This window comes from Apiospora aurea (genome assembly GCF_038362705.1).
Source record: "Apiospora aurea strain CBS 24483 chromosome Unknown utg000005l_segment0_segment0, whole genome shotgun sequence".
Classification (NCBI taxonomy): Eukaryota; Fungi; Ascomycota; class Sordariomycetes; order Amphisphaeriales; family Apiosporaceae; genus Apiospora; species Apiospora aurea.
In genome coordinates this window covers 2,841,479-2,862,722 of record NW_027117392.1, presented here as the reverse complement: position 1 = coordinate 2,862,722, position 21,244 = coordinate 2,841,479, and the positions used below count along the sequence as shown (strand labels likewise).

The following is a 21,244-nucleotide window of genomic DNA, read 5'->3' as shown; positions in this document are numbered from 1 at the left end:
AATACTAGCAATCATCGATTCATCCCCGGTACTCCGAATACGCGAGATCAAAAAGCAGATCGCGTGCGAATGTCCTGCATTTAGTTAGTAATGCCCAGCGAGGAATTTCAGAATGCAGACTTACAGAGATCTTTCTCTCGATTTCCCTGACGGACCGATCCAGCTCGCCAGCAATCATCTGTTTCTTATCTCTGGGAAGCAGCGTGAATCTTTCGCAGAGGTCACCATCGATCGTGCCTTTGACAGGCGCATAATATCCTCTATAAATTAGATGGTCGCGCCCCGCAAGTGGCGGGTCCTCCGAGCGCATATGAGATTCGAGGCTTTGGAAGAAGTCTGCGTCTTCACGGCTGACCAGAGGGATGAACACTCCAACGGTACCCTGGACACCACTCCAGAGCAGAACATCTTGACCACCCACAACTAGATTCGTCTTGCTGATACTGGTTGGGACATCCTGTGTGTAAAAGTGAGTCATCAGACTGAGACGATGGTTTGCTCCGTGAAGGTATTCTCTTGCATGCTGCAAATGTGCCCCTGCGCCATCCTCGTCGGATTCCAGACTGGCCTTTTCAGGACACCGAACAATCCAGACATTGCCAAATTTGTCTCCACCAGCCACTGACTCGTAGTCCACCATCGCCGTGCAGTTCATCCATCTTGGGATTGTGTCGTCAGCAAAAGGGATGATCTTGTTGCTTTCGTATTTGTAAACAACATAGGTAACACTTTGCTGGACATCACCGACGATAATTCGACTGCCCTGGGTCTGTAAGGAAACAATGAGTTGTGGTGCAACTTCAGCTTGTGCTTTCCGCAGAAGCTGCCTTAAACCAAGATCATATACTCGCAGAGTCTTGCCAATGCCGGCCAACAACCTTCCTTGAAACTGGACCAGGGCCATAGGCGGCTCCTCGACCTTGGTTTTATGGATGAACTCAACGGTACGGCCATCATCGCTGATGCTGTACACATGAATGAACCCTGCGGTAAATTGGCGGGGGCTAAGGATCATGTCTTTGCCAGTGCCGACCACCAGAAAAGTCCTGTTTTCTTGACTGGCGAATGAAACCATGCAAACGCTCACAGCGGCCTCATTCTCTCCTAGGTCTAGAGTTTGAAGAACCTTCTTTTCCGTCAAGGGATCGACAACACTGATGCATGATGCCCAGTGATTACGGCCCCGTGGGTAACCGAAATCTTCCGGCGGTAATACTTGAGCATCGCCGTTGACTATTGACGGATCCGCCAACAATTTCGCTCGAAGCTCTGGCGGCAATGTGCCATTCTCTGACTCGATGGTGTAGAAGTAGGGGAGCTCGGGGTGCTTGGCTAGATGCTTTGGGGTGTATGTCAGAGGAATGGACTCCTGCAGCAAGGTGTTTCCGAGGTTGTCGATAGAAAAGATCCTGTTACCGCCCATTAGTGAACTGGCTTTGCACAGTTGATTACAGCAACAAGGGTGAGTTTGAGGGGAGTCAGAAGGAACAATTGGTACAATATAGATGTGTTATCCTCATAGCCCATGGCTTAGGATCCCAATTTCTCATCATTCTCGGTGTTGAAGGTGAAAGAGTAGACGAGCAAACTTACTTGAGATTTGGTCCTTGAATTCCCACCATACCCTCATCGCACTGCTCACTGCCGAAGTTCCAACCCCACTCCAGGTCATCGTAGTCGAGCGGTGTCATCATGAAGCCCTTCGTTATCGGATCCGAGTAGCCTAGCCACGTTCTGGAACTCAGTGCCAAGGCACACGTTTGTCCTTGCACAGAAACCTGGAACAATTTGACAGGTTTGGGCCCCAAGAACTTTTGCCGCGTATCTGTCAGCTCGCCAGTGATCTCATCAAGGACGGTCCTCAGATACACCCCAGAATGGAGACCGATGTGAAGATATAGAGTGGTTCCGCCAAAAGACGAGTCTTCCATTGCCATAATGGAGAGAGCAGATGGCGCAGCTGTGAGGGCTTGCACTGACTTGCTCTCGAGAGTGGACTCAGGATCCAAACTGAGCACACGAACCGTGCAGTCGTCGCAACCAACAGCAAGGAAAGAACTCCGAAGTCGGCCTTCGGGTACTTCACCTAAGCTTAAGCAGGTGACCGTGCCAAACATCTCCTTTCTTTCATCGTATTCGGCAAGTGAACCGTCGTCATCCATTTCAAAGTACACAACCTCTCCTGAACTAAGCGCCACAGCAACTTGTCTTGCATTGGTAGATGCAGCAACAATGGAGCGATGTTGTGGAGCCTCCCATTCATTGACTCGCCCTTGGCGAATGTGTCTAATTCCCTTGGGGTGTACCTGAATTAAGCCGTCTTCTCCAAGTTGTTGGACGGCCAGTGTGGGGACAGAAGACAGGAAGCCTGTGTCCGTAACCTCTTCGACAGTCTCGCCGATGCTTAGTACAAGAGTGCCGTTACTAAAAGAGAGCACGATGTATGCGTCATATCGATCAGTCCGCTTCACTCTTGTGGTCCACACCGCGGACGGAACGCCAGGGAGTTCAGAGGCCACAATCTCATTAACAGCTAACCCATGCTTCAACGTCCGGAACGTGCTACGAGCCCCGTTACCGCAAATAGAATAGATTTGGGGCGCGTCATCGGCCGTCAAGTTCGCGACCTTGCAATCCACCAGAGGATTCATGGAGTTGATGCTTTCGACGAGGCTGAGGTTCTCGGCAACCCTGGGGTAAAAGTAGGCGGGAGGGTAGGCTTCTTTAGCATCGGTGGGATAATCATCGCTGGAGAACTCGAGCTCTTCGTCATCGTCGCCTAGTTTTTCGAATTGATAGAAGTGGTGGTTTCCAAATTCGCTTGCCGCGAAAAGGAACCCGCTTTTGAGAATGCAGAGACTGGTAGAGACCGGAACAGTATCAAAATACTTGATCTTTAAGCGTCGAACCTCGCCGGTGGCATTCCCTTCATCGTCTTCAGCCATATCGATTGTGACTTTGAATAAATCGCCGTCTTCGCTCTGGAGGAGGAAGAAAAAGGCGCCTGCGCTGCCTTTCAGCTTGTGCATGACACCTGAAACGATGGTTCGCTTTCGCTGAGGATCTTCGGTAGCCCCCTTCCGTCTCGGAACAGGGACACGGAATGCCTCTTGGTTGGAATGGCGGTACGTTATGCTTTCTTCACCGCACACAAGCACACCACTAGGACCGTCGTTGCCTCCAGGAACCTGGAAGAGTATAGAAGCAGTAGGATCAACTGGCTCACTCCACTTCCTCACCACGTGGTTCAAGCCGAGGTCAAGCTCGTAATAGACAAGCTGTGTTTCGGCCTCCTCCAGAGCCTGGCCAGTAGGATCTTGATCACTTTCTGTGTAATCGATCTCCAGGGCGGCGAAGACGGGATTCGCATAACCGACATCCAGGGCCACCATTGCAAGCACCACGGTGCCTGCTTTGTGCGCTTCCAGCGGCGACGAGATGGTAAGCTCGGCTTGGGAGTTTCTGTTCAAGACATACACCAGCTTGTTCTTCTCGACCGACGCGATCAAGCACGCCCGTCCTTTCGGATCGCACGCTAGATACTGGCCTGGGATGACGCGACGCACTCCGGATTTTCCAAAGGTCTCAAGTTTGTCTCGGACGAACCTGTTCTGTTGGGGGTTGTACTCGACAATCGTGATACGACCAGAGTCCGTTGCGAGAATGATATAGTCTGCAAAGGGCATGTTAGCCGTAGCCAGTAGAGATTGCTAGTGAGATGCGGACCTAGAAATCCTTGGACTTCCTGGAAGAGGTCTCAGGTCATGGTGGTGATGATGATGATGATCCCCATTGTGCTTCTGCCGGAACTTCATAAGGATCACTACTTGAAGCCAGAGAGGTGGATGGTAGTGAGAAAACGTACCTTTGCTACTACCGGCCAGCCGGAAGGCTGCGATGGACCTGATGATGCCGAACACATCGTGGGAGAGCAGCGTGATGACTCTGCCTTGCGCCGGGTCGGGGCGCAATAGCGTCAGGCGCGAGCCTGAAGCCGTGAGAATCTGCTGTTCCTTGGTGCCGCTGAATTGGCCGACGATGGCCTGGGTGATGGTCGTCGGAGGTTGAATGGTCAACGAGTAAAGGAACATATTAGAGGTTGCCGCCATCTTGAACTGGACTGCGCAGATGGCCTGCGCGGCATCAATATCTACCCAGTGCCTTGGTCCTCGTTAGAGCCTCAACGGGTTGTGGTTGGAAGGAAAGGGAAATTTTATCATTACCGCCTTTGATGGGCTTGCTCAAGTTCAAAAGCTATGCGCAGCTTGCTCCAGCTTTGGCAGCAATTTATTGGGTAAAGCTTCGATCTGCCGTGCCCCACCGCCTTTAATATCGGGCCATCGAGTAGAGGCCGGCGCATGTCGCTACAGTTGGTCGACTCAACTCTGAAGTGCTGCTGAGCTTGATATCAAACCATGCGCTAGCTGTGAGGGCACCCTGGAGAAGCCCATACTCTCTCTAATCCCGACAAGAAGTTGCCCAATGGAACCGATAATGCGTTCGGCCGCTTCCGGCACCTGCCGGAGGTGCTTAAGGACCCCACGAGCAGCAACAGCAACAGCAACCGCCGCTATACACTTGAGGCCGTTCTCGAGCCTGCCATTGGCACGCCGATCGACTGCTTCGAGGCGAATCGGTACAAGGAGCAATGGGAATGTCCGCTCCATTTCCTTCTTCGGTCAGAAGAAAAGCGACGAAAGTGCGGCTGTGCAGTCTGGGGCAGCTACGAATTCGGCCGAAGCTTCGAGTCCTCTTGTTCTACGGCCTGATGACCTTTTCCACTCGTACACTCAGTCGCCCATACCCGAAATCCGCCGCCGAGCCGCGTTCATGAGGCAGCATGCCCTATGTCCTCATCCAGACCACCGGCCGACTCGGCTGCCCGCCAATCCCGATGCCGCAGCACAGGCCCCTACGTCTATGGGCAACCAGGCTCCAGCACATGTGGACTTCGAATGCCCTGACTGCGGTATTCCGGTTTATTGTAGTGAGAACCACTGGGCCGAGGATTACGAGAATCACCTGCAAATATGTGACACCCTGCGCCAGATCAACGAGGACGATCACGACCTGCGCTCGGGGAGATTCTTCCCTGAGTTCGAGTACGCGGGACCACAGATGGAGGAAGCAGCCATCAACATGACCAATTGGGACACTTTCCTGTACACCAGACAATTTGAGGCCATTAACAATGACCGGAGCATGCGCCAAGTCACCAGGCTACTCACGTACCCCATGACGATCGGAAGCGTCCTTCACGAGCTGAGTCCCTACCACGTCCGGAAAGGTGGACGTCTGACGCCCGAAGGCTTGAAAAGTCTGAGCGCGCTGCGGTATACTTTGCACCCGCCCAAAACAGGTGGAGGCGAAGGCATCCGAGGACTGCGTCCAGAGGCACCACCAGTCAGAATCTTCATACTCGGAGCACGGGCTGAGTCATCGCTGCCCAGGAATGTGTGGGTTCAGCTTGCCCATCTTTTCCCACGGGGCAAGTTTCACCTGGTCTTCATAGGACCCGAGAGTATGGCGAACCGCGATGACGAGTTCCCCCTGCCTCCGCGCACACCATCCAATCCTTTTGGCGCTCTTGTCGAGGATCGTGTTTGGCCGTCCATGAAGATCTCCACGATCGTGGACTACTACCACACCATACATAAGACGGGTCTCTTCGCCCCTTATGATCCCTACTTTGATTGTTTCGTGCTCTTCCATCCGGGACTTGGTCACCCAGCCAGCTCGCACGAGTGGAGTGAGACTATTCCTCTGCTGCTGGAGACGAAGGCTCCTATCATTGCCACGGGCTACACGCAGTACGACATGGAGAGAGATATCGAATGGGTCAATAAAGCATGCAGCGGCGAGTATGATTTGCTCATGGAGCCGGGAAGGAACACGTTCAGCAGCCAACGCTGGGACTTGAATGACCTCGACCCCCAAGACGTCACTTGTGGCAACTGGGGCGTATGGGCCTTCCGAGGAAAGAGGTATGTGGCCGTCCTAATCCATCATGTTCTTCGCACTAACCTCTTCTTGCAGATACGAGGCTACCCACAAGACCTCAGAATAGTTCCATTATGGGACACAAGAGGATGTATGAATCAATCGGAGTAGCTGGAAGGGTGTATAGGTTACCATTTAGAAAGGGGGCTCGGTTCGGGGCCTGCAGTCACTGTATCGCCGCAAGGTCTGTGTACAATTACAACTAGATACCATGGATAAGCTCTCTGCAAACGTGTTTTGAGGCTTGGCCCAGCAAGTATGCCTACCTCTCGTCCTACATTTTACTCCCAGCGCTACTATGGATGTGTCTATCTCACCTTTGTATTGCTCCCGAGGTTTGGTAAATACATAAATAGGTATTGAAGATTTGTGCACGTGCCCGCCGTTCGCAGCGTTCCAGTGGTTCGACACCGAGGTGGCCTTCCCGTGTGGCACTTTCACTTTCGGGGTGGCACGGTGGCACGGCCGCTGAAGCCGTGGCCCGTCTTTAGCGATAAAAGCACGGGGCTAATCGAGGCCCTTGGGCCCATAAGCCCTTAAGCGCGGCGGGCAGTGAGTGACGTGCATTTGGCCTCGCATCATTCACTCATCCATCCATCCATCCATCCCTTCTGGGGGCGTCGCAAACAACCGCCACATTTGTTCAACTCCAATCGGACCCGAAGCTGCAGCGCTATGTCAACATTGCGGTTTGTTCCACGGCGCTACCATCTTGAAGCATTCGAACCCGCAGCAGCCATAACGACTCTCTGCAAGGAACACCAGGTCGCAGCTTTGCCATGATCTGCCGGTAGCTGGCCGTTATCAGACCGACTCCAGCCTGGCTGGCAATGGCCTCGACCACGCCCCGATTAATACAGAACAGTGCTGTGTCAACGCCTGTAAATGCCACCATCGAGCCAACGCTCCTGGCAGCTAGTCGGCCGAGTACGCCGGCTCGAATATCCTCCCCAAGGCCACCGCCACCTTCCAATCTACGCAGTGCGCGGCCGGTGCCGACAGACTTCCTTTCGGACAAAGCAACAATAGCTTTGATTCGCCGCATCCTGTGCCCGCAGAATGCGGCCGACAGGGGCAGAAGCACCCCAGCGCCTATCGAGGACTTGCTGCCGCCCCTGACCAGTCGAAACGACGTGGATTTGCAGCTGTATGCTTTCATCTCTATCATCATAAGGGACTACGTGCAGGCGTGGTATACCAAGATCACGCCAGACGAAACGTTCGTTGCCGAAATCGTACAGATCATTGCGCATTGCACCAGGAGCCTAGAACAGCGACTACGGGAGGTGGATCTGGCGAGCCTGCTTCTTGATGAGTTGCCCGAACTGCTTGACGCCCATGTTCGAGGTTCGTATATGATAATACCCCTAATATAATGGCCCACATTCTCGTCATGCTTCGTCATGACCCTATCTCTCCTTTATCCTGGTCGATCCAGCATCCACTGGTGATGCACAAGGACTAATTCATACTGCATAGCATATCGAACTGCCAGGTCCTCGGTGGCCCGGTCCCCCATTGAGACCGACCATCGCGAGATCTATCATGCGCTATGTCCGCTACCGGCTCTGTCTCCGGTTCCCAAGCGAGGTGATCCAGGAAGCCTTCAGAGCCAGGCTGCCAACGAGGTTGCATACCGCCAGCTGCTAGTTCAAGGCCTGCTAGCGTTGCTTCTCCCTACTGAAGACCTGGAAAACGAGTGTCTAACCTCACTCGTCGGGCAGATATTTTCGGAGCTCATGATAGGCAACCTATTCGTCAACAAACTCTCGGAACCATGGATGTTGTGGGAAATCCTAATCATCGTGACGCGCTTGGCCGATAAAGGGAGATCATCGGACACAGCAGGGTCCAAAAGGAGCGATGGCACCACAGGAAATAATCGGATGGATGGCACTACTAGGGGCCTGGGTTCGAAACAGCCTTGGGGTTTGTCTATCAGCAGCGCATTCTGGTCTCTGATTCAATGGGGATTCCTCGCTGTAAGCTTGATGCGTGCTTTCATCACGACAATGGTCCAATCCCGTTCGTTACCTCCACGGCCGCCGCCTATCGCTGCCCGTACGCTTGGATCGAAGAACAGTGCCGGTGGTCAGAAACAATATGATTCACTCGCAGACCACCACTTCGTCCAAACATCAGTCAAAGTGCCTATCGTACAGTTCAGCTTATGGCCATGTCTCGCTAATCTCCTTGAAATGGGCACCCGCATGCCTTGGCTCGGGGCAACCTTGTCATTGCTACAATGGGGGAGCTATGAGGGGCCCTGGACAGGTCGCAGGCCACGATGGATTCATTGACAGGTAGGCAAGGTCTTTCTCTCCCCCCTGCCCTCCATGGAGCTATATTATTTCATCACTCCGTATACACGACAAGTCACGGGACTTGGCCTTTTCCACTCGGCGTTCAGAAGCCTCCCTTCTCACGAGTGTCGAGAGCAGGCATGTTTACCCGACACTATATTCGTGCGGCAAATCAAGTACGGCCGACGACGCTGGTTAACATAGTGCCTACTCAAGCGAGAGCGAGCCAACGGTATGTTATGCAACACTCCCAGACGGAGGCTGTCAAACCCGCCCATACCCTTTGCACGGCTCAACTAGTCCTCCATCTGGCCCGCGAGAAACGGGACTGTCCAACCATCCTCAAGCCCCTCTTTCACAGCCAATGATCGGTTGACATTGGAAAGTCGGCGTCCGATTGCTTGATAAACGGCGCGGGACTGGCCCGGGCAAGCAGCCCTGACCACCCGCAAGCCTTATTTACGCGCCGACGTCTATATCTGCAAGGGTCCAGTGCAACCCCCGGTCGATTCCATTGTCAGCATCGCTAGGTCGAATCTCTCGATACAACGTACCAGTACGACCCTATGCTGCCATGTAATTTACCATCTCACTCCTCCTCTCAAGGCCCCACAGCATGCCGCCGGCCAGACACCAATACATGGCTCCCGCTTCCTCGTTTGAGCTACATACTGGAAGCTTTATTCCGTACCCCGGCAAGGGATCGTCCACTAAGTCCGTTTTGCAGCGCCTCTTCGTCGACTTGATCAGGACGGCTATGAAACATCAGACCATATGGACCCTCTCCCTCTCCCTTGGCTACCTAACGAAGCCCGATCTTCCTGGTCTGCCTGCCTGTTAGGCTTTCTGTCATTAATGACAGAACACGAAAGAAGGTCACCGAGTGGCTTGACCCAACTCCATGGTACCATTCCTATTGTCGAGCTGATGGGAATCTGGCTCTGGTGCGCTTTGGTTTCCCTTCACCGAGTACCTGCTACTAAGCTTACACCCGCTTATGATTTGCCTTGGTGGGAGAAGTCCTCTATCTTGACTGTGGCCATGTACGGCCAACAAGGCCTATTCTACACGCACACCACAAAGCCCCATGTAGTGATGGACGCTGCAATTGTCTCAGCCGTAACCCCCCCTAGTCTGTTCGAGCTTTGATGAAGCCATGCCAAAAGCTCTCTGTGGTTATCTCCCCGCACATGATCCCATTTTGCGATTGAGACATCGTGGAAAGGCTCGTTAGTCTGTCCCATTATACATTCCGTCGCCTCCACAGGCACACATTATCGAGCCCGACTGCAGTTGGCCGGACTCCATGCCGGTGCGACCCCCTATGCAGGAGTAATCTGCATCATCTTTCATCTGAAATGTGTGCATTCATGGTCGTTATTGATCCCGTTGGCCTGCCCCCTCTCTAACGATGCGGTGCAACCTAGCCCCCTCGTCTTCTCTTTGGCCCTTCTGACAAAGAGGGCCGCCTCCCGTATCCTTGGCCTTACACAGCAACACATGTTAACACCGTTGTATATTGTGGCACTGTGGATTTTGAACAAACCGAGGTCTCCCTGGCTAACACTCCTGTTCTGCAGATTACTTTGGCACTCCATTCAATCTCAACTCCTAGACCCTGCTCGATTGCCCCCACTATTGCGCACGATTCGCGCAGCCGTGTTCCCCAACAATGCTCCGGGAACCCCTGGTCTTGTTGCACCCTCATCCGACGAGGAGCTGGCGGCCCTGCGTCGCCGGTGCGCTAGTGCGGTTTGGGCGGTTATGCCGAAGATGGTGGGCAGGCTGTACTTTGGATCCTCGTCCCCCCTTCAGGGCAAGCTCCTCTTCTCCATCACCACGACCAAGCAGCACTGATAACACTGGAAACAAGGTGACTAGCGGTGCCGTTGACAAGACCAGTGTGACCGCTCCTCATCTGCGGACCGGACCGCCAATGACGCCGGTCGCCAACAGCAGTGAATCTAAAAGCAAGAGCGCTACTCTGGGCAGGAGTAATAGTAGCTCAACTAAGACGGGCCCTCTGTCTTCAGCGGCCATGCTGGAGGCATCTGACCATGCCTGGCTTGCTCAACCGGGCAGCTCCAGGGCGGGCAATGTAACGTCGGCTGCTAATAGCCGTGACCCCGTCAAGAGAACAACCGCGGCTCCTGGCGCTGGCAATGCCTTCGCAAAAGCCGGCGAAACGGGTGGTGGTGTTGCTGCTACGAGTGCTTCTGTTATAAGCAAAGAAAGGCCACCATCGGTAACAGTGGGTGTCGGCGTCGATAGCTTAGGGCCTGAAGTAACGCCGCTGCAGGGCCACAAGGACGACGACAGGATCTTATCCGAGATTGAAACGGGGATCCTGGATGTATTCTCGGATGCCTACTGCAACAAGCACCTCATGTACGGTGCGCTCGAGCTAATCCTCGTTCGCCTTATGCCCGAATTGGCCGAGAGGGGCGTGATTGACCTCTGGGAGGAGCGACTTAGTTGAGCCAAAGCGTTCGATTATATCCCATCACCATTAATACATAGGCTTTTTCTTTCTATTTTGTCGTTCCCTGGGAGGGGCTTGCCATGGCGACCGCAAGAGCATGGCCACCAATCCCTCCATAGTCTATAAGATACGATTTAGTATGTATATACGCCCGCGTGCACGCAGATCTGTTGCCTTTGGGGGAACGGGGTGGTCGAGAAGGAGGGTGGGAGGCTTGTTAGGTGTGAGTGGCACGGTATTACATTGCGAAGAGCCGCGCTGCTCGCCTGTGTCCCCCGGGACAGCCTGGTTGGTCTGTGGTCTGTGATCTCCTGCGCGCTAGATAGAAATGTGCCCCCCTCCTCCTCACTCCTCGCGGGGGGTCTGCAGCCCATGGCGCGCGTGGGCGGGTTGGGTGTTGATGATGTCGTTGGTTAACAAGTATGGTTCCGGTATGCTCTTCATCGCTTAGGGCAGCCTTTTGGGGAGGGCTGCTTACTTGCCTGCCTGCCTGCTGCCTGCTGCTGCTGCTGCTGCTTCTTGTTTGTTAGCGGGTCGAATTGCCCTGCCTTCCCTCCTGGTTTCGTTCTCTCCATTGATACCCAACTGTGACTGTCGCCTCGCGATCTCTCGAAGCGATATTACCAACGTGCGACTTGTGGTTTCGGTTCATTTTGGGAAGGAACTTCGTCTGCGCTGTTCATGTGTTCGGTGTGGTTTCGTCATCGTGTTTCAATTCACCCTTTGCTCTCCCCCAACCATATCCTCCTGGCTGCAAATTTTCTCGGCATTAGTACTTACTTATCTTTCTCTACTGCTTGCTTACATGACTACGTAGACGTGTGTGAGAGCGTGCGTGTGTCTGAGTGTGCATGGCCCTTTCCGTTTCTATCCTATCCTGCCTTGGTTTTCTTCTTCTTCCTCTTCTCCTTGCCCTGTCCCTGCCGGTTCCTTCCTCCCACGACACATCACTTGGCATATACCCTGCATCAGGGAGAAAGTTCCCGTCTAGGTAAACACGGTTTGCAGAGATACTCATGGCTTATACACGGTGCAACGAGTTCTGACCAATGATGGAAAGTCATGAAAACTGCAAGAAAGTAAATATATGCAGCTTTTATAATGATAACAGTATTGAGGCAACCTTGCTTCGGTTCTTAGTTTCCGCCGACAGCATTGATGAGAGAAATCTATCAGATGCGTGATTGTAATAAAGAACGAAACGCACGTGGTGTTGAGTCTCGAAATAAACCGGTGTACGGAAGATACTTACTGCCTGGCCTGGGCCAGATCAAGACGGCTGGTTAGCTTCCCCGCTGTCAGGGCTGCAGAAGCTGGTTATATGACGAAAAGTGTAGACGAAACGTAGGTGGCGTCACAGCTCTCTTATAGACATCCCTTGCTTCAGGGGGCCACCGGTTATAGACTATTGTTGATGCCGTTTCATCGTATATGCTGTCATGTCTGATTGGTACCGGATCCGTTGGCTGACTACATCTTAGGTATGCTCTGGGCTGGCCGTGATAGCTATATTCCCCCTTTCCCCCTATCCCGTCCTGTCCTGTCCTTCCTTCCTTGCCCATCCTGCCAAGGAGATGTGAAAAGAAACACGAAGAAGGAAAAAAAAAGGAGGAAGAAGAAGACGAAACGAAAATACAAGGTCTGTGCACAGATCATTGGGCCGACAGGTAAACAAGTGATGCAAGATGGCTTCCCCTTGCTAGAGGAAACTAGAAAAAGGCAATAACAAACAATCGGTGGAAGAACAATTCCGAATAGAAATAGCGCGAAATCCCGAAATCCCGAAACCCTGATACGGCTCCTCTTGTTCCTATCCGCCCGTTTCCCGCTCCTGATATCGTGTGCCGCTCTTCCCGTCTACTCCTCCTTGGCCGATTACGTGATCTGTCGGGGTTTTCCGCCCTCCTCAATGCAACAGCAATAGCAGTAGGAAATGATAAAATCAATGTCGAATGTTCGACTGAGAGGCAAATGTACGAACAGGAAGCAAGAGCTTTTTGGGGGTCCACAAATTGCGTGAGCTGGACAAGTCTTAAAATGTAGGGCGAATGAGTATAGGAATGAAGTTGCTGGTTGTTCGTATGGCCTGGGCCATTTCATACAGTATAGGGGGGGTGGTGATGATGAAGGATTCCTTTTTTTTTCGGGTTGTCTCTCTTTCGATTACGGTATGGCTCGATCGATCGTTTGCGAGGGATCGGCAGAAAACGCGTGAGCGATGGGTATAGTGTAGGTGGCTTTGCAAACGTGTGAGGTATATAAGCTGCTGGGGATTGGATCTCGTACTACTGTGTACGTACGTCCGTCCGAATTGGCGTCGTGAGACTCTCGAGTCGTGTAGCCCTGTAATGTTGGCCCCTTGCGGGGAAGAATGTTTCTGAATGAACTTCGAGGAAGCAAAGATCCATGGTCAAAAGTGCCCTCTATAGGGGCAAATGTGACCATCATGTAGACAAAAAGAGAAAAGGGACTGGATAAAATACTGGGACGAAAAAACACGGCTCGTGTTCGAAACTGATAAGATTGGCGTCGAACAAGGCCGTCGCGAACGTGACAAGACAGAGCCAGGTTTGATCTCTACCCGGTCATTGTCGCTTCGTGTTTGATGTCCTCTGTTAAGCGGACAGGGACGGGTGTGACCTCATTGTCACCTTCTGGAATCCTCGACAGTCCCCCAAGAGGGGTGGAGGATGGAGTTCCCTTTGCCCCCTGTATCTGCTGCTGCATGCCTAGTTTCTCTGTAAGACGAAGGACGAGGCAGAGGTCATCATTGTTGACGAAGCCAGACTGCGTGTTTTGCATCCAATTCAACAGAGTCCCGGCCGCACGACGAGCATCATCCTGAGACGGGGATGCCGGAGAAGAGATGATCCCTCCAGCAGATCTCATGCCCAGGCTGGAGTTACTTCTGCTTCGGTGCAACGTCTTGGGCGAGATTGCAGAATCCATGCCGAAGGTTGGTGCTGCTATCTCGTGGGCTGGTGATTCTACGGCTGAAGGAGGAGCGGTAGCAGACAGGCTGTATCGCGGCGTCGGCGGCTCTGAAGACTGTACCTGGTCGAAATCTAGATCCAGGGTGCCCAAAGTCTGACTCCTTGGTCGCTGGAGGTGGGAGCTCCCCGGAGAAGGTCGAGCTTGGTCGAACAAGCCAGAGTCTGGATTCGGCGAGAATGTGAATTGTGAAGCCGGACTGAAAGCACTTCCTGAAAATGCAGAGCTCGACGGATCGGTGACCGCGCTCGACAGAGATGTCGTGCTTTGAGAGTGGGGGTATTTATAACCGCTCGTTTCGAAATCTGTAAAGTTGGATGGCGTATCGTTCTCCTCGGTTGCCGATACAGTCGGCGAGCTCTGGTCTGCGGGCGACTCAGGACTTACCCCTCCGGAGGTGGGCGCTATCGACAAGGTCGGGGAATCCCTCGAAAGCCGGGTGTTATCTGGAATCGCCGTCTCGGATGCTCTGCGGATCATGGAACCTGGTCCGATGTTGTGCTTCCTCTTGATCTTGTCAAGCCAGGACTGTGTGATGATCTTGGCAGGATTCTCTGAGCTGCCAGTGGTTGCGTGGAACGTACGTGCCTTGGTCAGCATGTCTTCATCGGAGAGCAGGACCCCTTTCTTGATCTGGTTCCTCATCCAGTTCACGAAGGTGCGCTCCACATCCACGTTCTTTCCCTTGATTCGCTTCACAGGAGAGCCACTGCGGTCTTCCTGGGACAGCCATCTGTCCTTGTTGCGCAGGACCTTGGACACGGTGCTATATTGGCGTTAGAGTCGCTCAGTTCTTTACTAGTTGGCACAATCGGTCTCACCTCCTTTCCACACCAAACTTGGCCCCGATCTCGGTCTGTTTACTTTTGGGGTTGTCTGCGGCGTATTGGCACATCCGTCTCCTGTCATCGTCGGAGAGGGTTTTCCGAGGCTGCGAGGTGGTTATAGACGGAAGCTGCTTGGGAGTTTGCCGGATTGGCACCGTGGACTGGGCGGGAATGGCCACCGGCGGTGCGGAATAGCTCTGTCCCGGGTTCGTGTGAAGACTCGGCCAGTTCACCTTCTGGGCTTGCAGGATAGGCTGGGGGTGCTGTTGACTGGGGAACTGCAGCTGCTGCTGATGGTGGATTGGTGACTGGTGGAGCTGCGACGGCATGGGTGGTGGTGGCATATGACCGCCCCCAATGGACTCGGAGGGCAGGCCATGGCTGGCGACTGGCGCCAAGTAGAAGTTGTTGCTGTATTCCGGCATCGACATCTGATTGTATGCATTGACGTCAACCCAGTGGCTGTTTGGGTAGGTGCTGTCATGGGATATCAGACTGTCCTGGTCCATGCCAGTCGAGCCTATCATGTTGTGCATCCCGTAGGAACCCCCGTGGCAGAGGCTTTTTCTGTCCAAGTCTCGAAGACGACAGGTTTGTGGGAGACAAGCCGCGCCGGCTCACACGTCGTTGAGGCGATTATATCGAGGCCGGATGCCAGAGGTGGGTTTAGAAATGGGGTTACAGCTCCGTAGACGGCTTCGCAGGCGGGAAGTGACATGCATACCAGACAACCAATTGGTTTCCGGAGGGGGATATGCAGTGTTCAAGTACTAGGCTGGCAGCACTTCGTATGTGGTTAGAGGCTGCAGCGGTAGGGGTCTCTGGTCGGCAAGTCTCTCTAGAGAAACTCGGGAAGGAGGGTGTCCCGTAGCAGTCTTTAATGGCAGATGATGTGGTGGTAGTAGCGGTAGCAATAGTAGGGCTAACTTGGAGGGCTCGAATGAATGGTGGTACTCTCAAGCTCTCGCTTCCGGGGAGGGAAGAGTTCCGCTTCGTTCAATGCAAAAGCAGATCAGTGTCGAGCGACTGGGCGATTAGGTGCATGATGTAGCAAACCAACTTGCCATGCCAGATAATACCGAGACGTGAAGATACCAGTCGGCAAAGGAGATCTGCTGCAGGAGGTAGACGCCGCCATGCACTCTGATATGCCCAAGCCTTCTGATGGTTCGTCGTAGTATCAGACGCACGACAAGAGGTGGACGATGTGGAGGAAGATAGGTACATGTACGTATGTATGTTTGCTCTATGTATGTATGCACACCAACTGGAACCCGTCTTGCTGAGGGTTGAGACGAGGATGGCCCATTAACACTCAAGGATAGGATAGAGATGTAGGGGGGGGTTGTGGGAAGCATCAAGGTGGCAGCACAAGTACGAGACCCGTTGACCGGGGGGGCCACTTGCTTGCTGGGGGTTTAACGGATGGGTCAAAGTGGCTAGCTCTTGCGCGAAGAGAGAAAGTGTGTGTATGTGTGTGTGGGTGGGCGTGTGAGAGAGGGGGGGGATGCAACCCTCTTGGCAGAGCCGGAGAGAAGACGGCCATACTCGAACAGTAACCAAGTTGTACCTATCTCCAGCCAGAATAGGAACGTATGAGACCAAACAGGAACAGACAGGGCAGACAGGGGGCTGGGCAGAAAAGTCAGTGGGCGAGAGAGGGTAAGCGAGTGGCCGCGAAAGCCACACCTGACGACTCGGCATGTCGAGGCCAGGTCGAGACGGGACCGCAGAGTGACTTGTTACCGAGTCCAACCCGGTCGATGAACAGAGAGCATAGACACACATGCATACGATACCTGGGAGGAATACCTGTCTGCCTTAGTGAACCCTACCAGAGTCCTGAGCCCTATAGCAGATCCACAGTAAACTCATCGTGCAGTATATGCGAATCAACTTCAAACTCGGAACATACTTAACTACTGGTTGTCAGAAATGACCAGTTACTTCAGTAGGCTCCGGTGAGGCCAATGTTTCCCAGTGTTTGGACGGCCAGCATTTGCTGCTGCTGACCCGTTCAATACATGCCTCCCTACCTACCCAAGAGGCACACACAGCTTCCTTGATCCCTGGATACATTATGTGGTCTGGGGTTCAAGCACTGATGTATCATCGACCGGTGACGGAGCGCTGCTCGTTTGAAGGAGGGACAAGCAGTCGAAGAAGCGACAGACAGGCGCATGCCGAGGAGGACTGATCTCACCAGAGCGGGACATGATAGACCGGGGGGAGAGGGGTTCGATAATCTGAAGGAAAAGTGTCAGAAGAGGGCAGAGGGCAGAAGGCGCAGGGCCGAGGGCAGACGGTAGAGAGGTGTGTGCAACAATGGATGGAGATGGGTAGCAGTTTTGCGAGAACCACACTGCCTAATCCACCATCCCAGTCTTCCCTAAAAGTAACCTAACCAGGTCCAGAGCAAGAGGGTTGGATCCAAATGGACAGCTGCCTCGGCGATGAACGGGATGTTGTAGCGAGCATGGCACACACACACTACGGAGTACTTGTCTGTCTGTACATACATCCTTACCTACGTCTCCGACGACTTTGAACCTATCCCGAGAAAGAGAGAGAGAGAGAGAGAGCACGCGATAGCCAATCGATCGACCTGTCGTTCTTTGCACCTCGCCCAAAAGAAAGAGTGCAGCGGAAGGCCGATAAGCCGCCCACAAGCGGACTGAAATGAATGATATCATGTGGATCGGTGGGACTGATGCCCGTCAAGGAAGAAGACGCTCGACGCTCATTTCGCGGCGGAGAATTGTTTGTTCATTGGACTCGACATTTCCCACCCACACAACCCGGGCCAGGGCTTGCCTTGCACAGACTCGAGTCGACTCGTCGAGATATCTGGTGCTGATGCTGATGGCTGCAGGTCCATCTTGCAGCAAATGACAACCCCGACTTGTCGACTCTATTGCTTATAGGGTACCACACCCCGGAATGCACAGCACTTGCACCCGAGCCTACCACTGTCCCCCGGGCTCTGACTTCTACTACCGCCATGATGAGAAATGATGTTGTAGGCCATGCAATGTGCGATGCGATGCGATGCCATGCGATGCGATGCACACCCAATCTTTTCCTTTTCTTTTTTTTCTTTTTTTTCGTAATTCTTTCCTCCAGCTCTCTCATCACTCACTCACTCACTCACTCACTCACTCACTCACTCACTCACTCACTCACTCACTCACTCACTCACACTCTCTCTCTATTAATTCCCAGGGGTGGGAGTTGGATCATGCAGGCAATAATCCATTCCTTTCCTTCTTTCCACTCTTGCCATCCCATCCAGCCCTGCATCCGTCCACCCATTGATCAATCAATCCAATCGATCAATCAATTGATTGCTACTCCTCCCGCCTCCCTGCTCCCTACGTACATACATGCTCTACCTACCTACTTATAGGTCATGTACCTAATATCCATCCATACTTGAGGTATCTTACAAATCGCTGAGTGACTGCATGTCTACCCTGCCTTGCCTTGCCCGCTGCCCACTGCCCACATGCACCGACCGACGACCCCATCCAAAAGCCCCTGTTCCGCTTTGGCTCTGGTGGGAATCTGGTGACGGCTAACTAGCAGGGATAGCCCAGGTCGCACACCCTTGCTCATTTCCATTCCAACTTCTGGACATGCCAACCCGATGTTTCTATTGGAAAGAGCTCGACGATACAAAAAACCTCAAAAGTCACGACGACGCTGATTGAGCCCCTCATCGAACCAAATAGTCGAGCAACACATCCACTTGGACTCGTGTCACGCTCACTTGAACAAGCAAGAATTTCTTACGGCTCTTCACCACGCCCCAGCCCCAGGCCTGCCTCCTGCACCTGGGCCACTCCGGTCCTCTATTGGAGGGGCCCAGCAAGTCACTCGACTACTTGACTTGCACTACAGGGTGGCTTGAATTGCACTGGTCCATTCACTGCTGCCAGAACAGATCCAGGAACCCGCCCAGCTGATCCTTCATCTTTTACTTCTTTCTTTCCCTTGCTGACCAAGCCATTGCGATGAACTGGGCCGAAATCGAAATACCCATTCGGTCTAAGATACACGATGGCTTACGCTTTCTGAGCATCACCCCGGTCATGTGTGCCACGCGGGATCATGTATGTACATGATGGACGTACCTGGCATGTACATGCCTTGCCTATGTACATACATTGATACGTACATCCACACACACACACACTTACCGTCAACCTGGCCCTGGCTTTTATGGATGGTCCTTACACGTACACACGTACACACGTACACACACTCACTCACTCACATATGCGTATTAGAATAAGAGCATGGCATGGCAGGGCATGACCTGGGGGTGGCAGGAGCATCGTTCGGCTTGTGCTTCTTCTCGCAGCTCCTCCGCACATCTCCCGCACTGGCCCATGCCAGGCTTCTGGCCCGGGCTGCCAGCCAGCTCTGTTTCCTCGTCGGCTTTCTCATTGACCTAAAGCCATCTGGACACCTGAACTACAAGGCATAGACGCGGCAATCAATGGAGATCCGTCTTTCTTATACAGACCGACCAGGGTAAAGCTCACGTATAGAGTGATTATGTATAATATTGGAGTATCGTACTCCAAGCCCCACGGACTCATTCGCGTACGACGACGCAACCCAAGATTGCACATCGAACCTCAATTTGAATGAACCAATATTCGGTATTGGAAATTATCCATGTATACCCAGGCCGGCAATGCCAGGGCCCCCTCTCCCAGGCCCAAGCAGCCCAGCTCGCTATTTCTATTTCTACTCATACCCAACCGCGATGTTGCAGAGTCAGATGATTTCAGATCGTTGCCCGATTATGCAGACCGCAGAACCTGGCAGACAGGATCAATGGCACCAACAATACCCTGGTGCCCTGGCTTGGTCTAGTTGCTTTCTCACCAGTCGCTCTCTCGAGCTGCTCTCCATGTCTCGGTGATTGTCGCATCCAGAGGCCGAGGCAGCGCAGAGAGGCCTTCTTGGTTCGCATCCACACGAGGGTCAGGGTCAGAACACAGTAAGTAGTACCAGAAAAACAGGCCAACACAAAGAGACCCCCATGGGCACATGGCGGCCGACACTATATCATGCATTCAATTCGGATTTGTCATTGGCCATCGATGTCCCGAGTGCCGATACGGATACTAACCAACAAGTCATTGGAACCAAAAAGGCAATGAGGCCCGAGCACGCCCATGCCGTGTCGCCGGCTCGTTTCCTGTTGGCCAGCTTGCCAGGGTTCCGGACTATCAATGCCATATCGATGCACACACGACTCAGGCAGGGCCCTGGAAATTGCGATTGGTACCAGAGTAAGTTGTCTATGCATGGTTGCTGTAGCTTCTTGACCGGGGACTCATTAAGGGAGACACTCGACGCACCTGCGGTTGCCGTTATATCACTGATGCGGTCGACACCAACTAGGCTGGGCGTAGCTGATGTCGATCGGCCGGGTTCGACCGCACACGCAGTAGCAATAGGCGCGACAGGCGCCCCTTCCCATGCCTGCCATGCCATGCTACGCCTGCTGCTGCTGCTGTCTGTGTCTGCCGATGGATACGCTCTCTTTGCTAGGTCGGCAAATCTTTTTCGTTTCGGATGCGCCTCGGAGATATTCAGCATGCCCAGAACGCTATCAAAGGGGGGGGGACGGCCGGAACATGCAAGCTCCCGTCAGCTTGCGTTGCCGGACAGGCAGGTTAGCAGTGGTCCTTGGGCCGCCCCCATCGAGTGCGGGAAGGGCTTGTCGATTCCTAGCCGACGATTGAACGATAGCATGGGCTTTATTGTGCACACACACAGTACACGACAAGCTTCCACGAGCTAGAGGGGTGCAATTACTGCACATAGCTACTTTAGCTGCCTGGCTTGAGAAGCTCGGTCTGCTTTCTTGTAGGACCCACGGGAGTGCTGCCGAATGTCACCATGCTCACCAGTTGGAAATCCCGTCAGGCACAATATCAGATGGTGCAACGCCGTTACAGAAATGACGAAGATAACCCAAGATTCGGACCAGGGCGACTTTCACGATACAGTTGATGTGCGGTTCCCACTCTGCCACGCCCGTTTTTCGTTCTTTTGCCCCCCTCCCTCTCCCTCTCTCTCTTCTCAATCTGTCTTTTTGGGCCACCACTGTGCTATATAGGTTGACTCGTTTGTTTCCGGCTGAGCGCCTTGTGAAGTTCAGCAACAAGGGACCCCAAGAGAGCCACCAGGGACCGCCCTAACAGGGGAGGGATCATCCATGTTGTAGCGGAATCCGGTGCGGACGGGTCAACAGCAGGCCCCCTCCAGCCGCTCCTTGTCATCCATTCTCCCATGTACCAGCAAGCGTCTGTGCTCAATTAAAGCTCTGGAGCTAATAACGAGCCCGTCCGAATTCATCCATCCATCCATCCTTCTTTCTTGACATCCCCCACCCCATTGCAGCGCAGCCGTGGGCAGCCAGGGGTCCCTCCCCTCCCCATGGCATGGATGGATGGATTGATGGATGGATGGCGCATGAAGAAGGGGACGGGGACTGACTGCGAGTCTTCAACTGCGAATGCTTGCTCGTGCCCTGCCTTGCCGCATATTGCAACACTACCTCGCCATCTTTGCCTACAGCACAGCTGCTGCTGATTTAGATGACGTTACCACGACCAAGA

The 21,244-nt window shown here is 53.4% G+C and overlaps 5 protein-coding genes across 5 annotated transcripts; 3 read left to right on the top strand and 2 right to left on the bottom strand.

Annotated features, from left to right (window-relative positions):
* Positions 1-47: 47 nt before the first annotated feature.
* On the bottom strand, positions 48-4,109 carry PG986_007435 (pre-mRNA-splicing factor rse-1; the record flags this gene model as incomplete). The annotated part of the gene is made up of 4 exons (XM_066843657.1): positions 48-74; positions 125-1,409; positions 1,594-3,673; positions 3,866-4,109. 4 exons carry the CDS (start codon positions 4,107-4,109, stop codon positions 48-50), a joined length of 3,636 nt encoding a protein of 1,211 aa, XP_066699769.1.
* Positions 4,110-4,494: 385 nt separating this feature from the next.
* On the top strand, positions 4,495-6,067 carry PG986_007434 (uncharacterized protein; the record flags this gene model as incomplete). The annotated part of the gene is made up of 2 exons (XM_066843656.1): positions 4,495-5,984; positions 6,037-6,067. 2 exons carry the CDS (start codon positions 4,495-4,497, stop codon positions 6,065-6,067), a joined length of 1,521 nt encoding a protein of 506 aa, XP_066699768.1.
* Positions 6,068-6,830: 763 nt separating this feature from the next.
* Positions 6,831-8,300, top strand: PG986_007433 (uncharacterized protein; the record flags this gene model as incomplete). Its single annotated transcript, XM_066843655.1, has 2 exons — positions 6,831-7,347; positions 7,480-8,300. The coding sequence occupies 2 exons, from the start codon at positions 6,831-6,833 to the stop codon at positions 8,298-8,300; spliced, it is 1,338 nt and encodes a 445-aa protein (XP_066699767.1).
* Positions 8,301-10,341: 2,041 nt separating this feature from the next.
* PG986_007432 (uncharacterized protein) lies at positions 10,342-10,782 on the top strand (the record flags this gene model as incomplete). Its single annotated transcript, XM_066843654.1, has 1 exon — positions 10,342-10,782. The coding sequence occupies one exon, from the start codon at positions 10,342-10,344 to the stop codon at positions 10,780-10,782; it is 441 nt and encodes a 146-aa protein (XP_066699766.1).
* Positions 10,783-13,362: 2,580 nt separating this feature from the next.
* On the bottom strand, positions 13,363-15,130 carry PG986_007431 (uncharacterized protein; the record flags this gene model as incomplete). The annotated part of the gene is made up of 2 exons (XM_066843653.1): positions 13,363-14,542; positions 14,598-15,130. The coding sequence occupies 2 exons, from the start codon at positions 15,128-15,130 to the stop codon at positions 13,363-13,365; spliced, it is 1,713 nt and encodes a 570-aa protein (XP_066699765.1).
* Between the last annotated feature and the right edge of the window lie 6,114 nt (positions 15,131-21,244).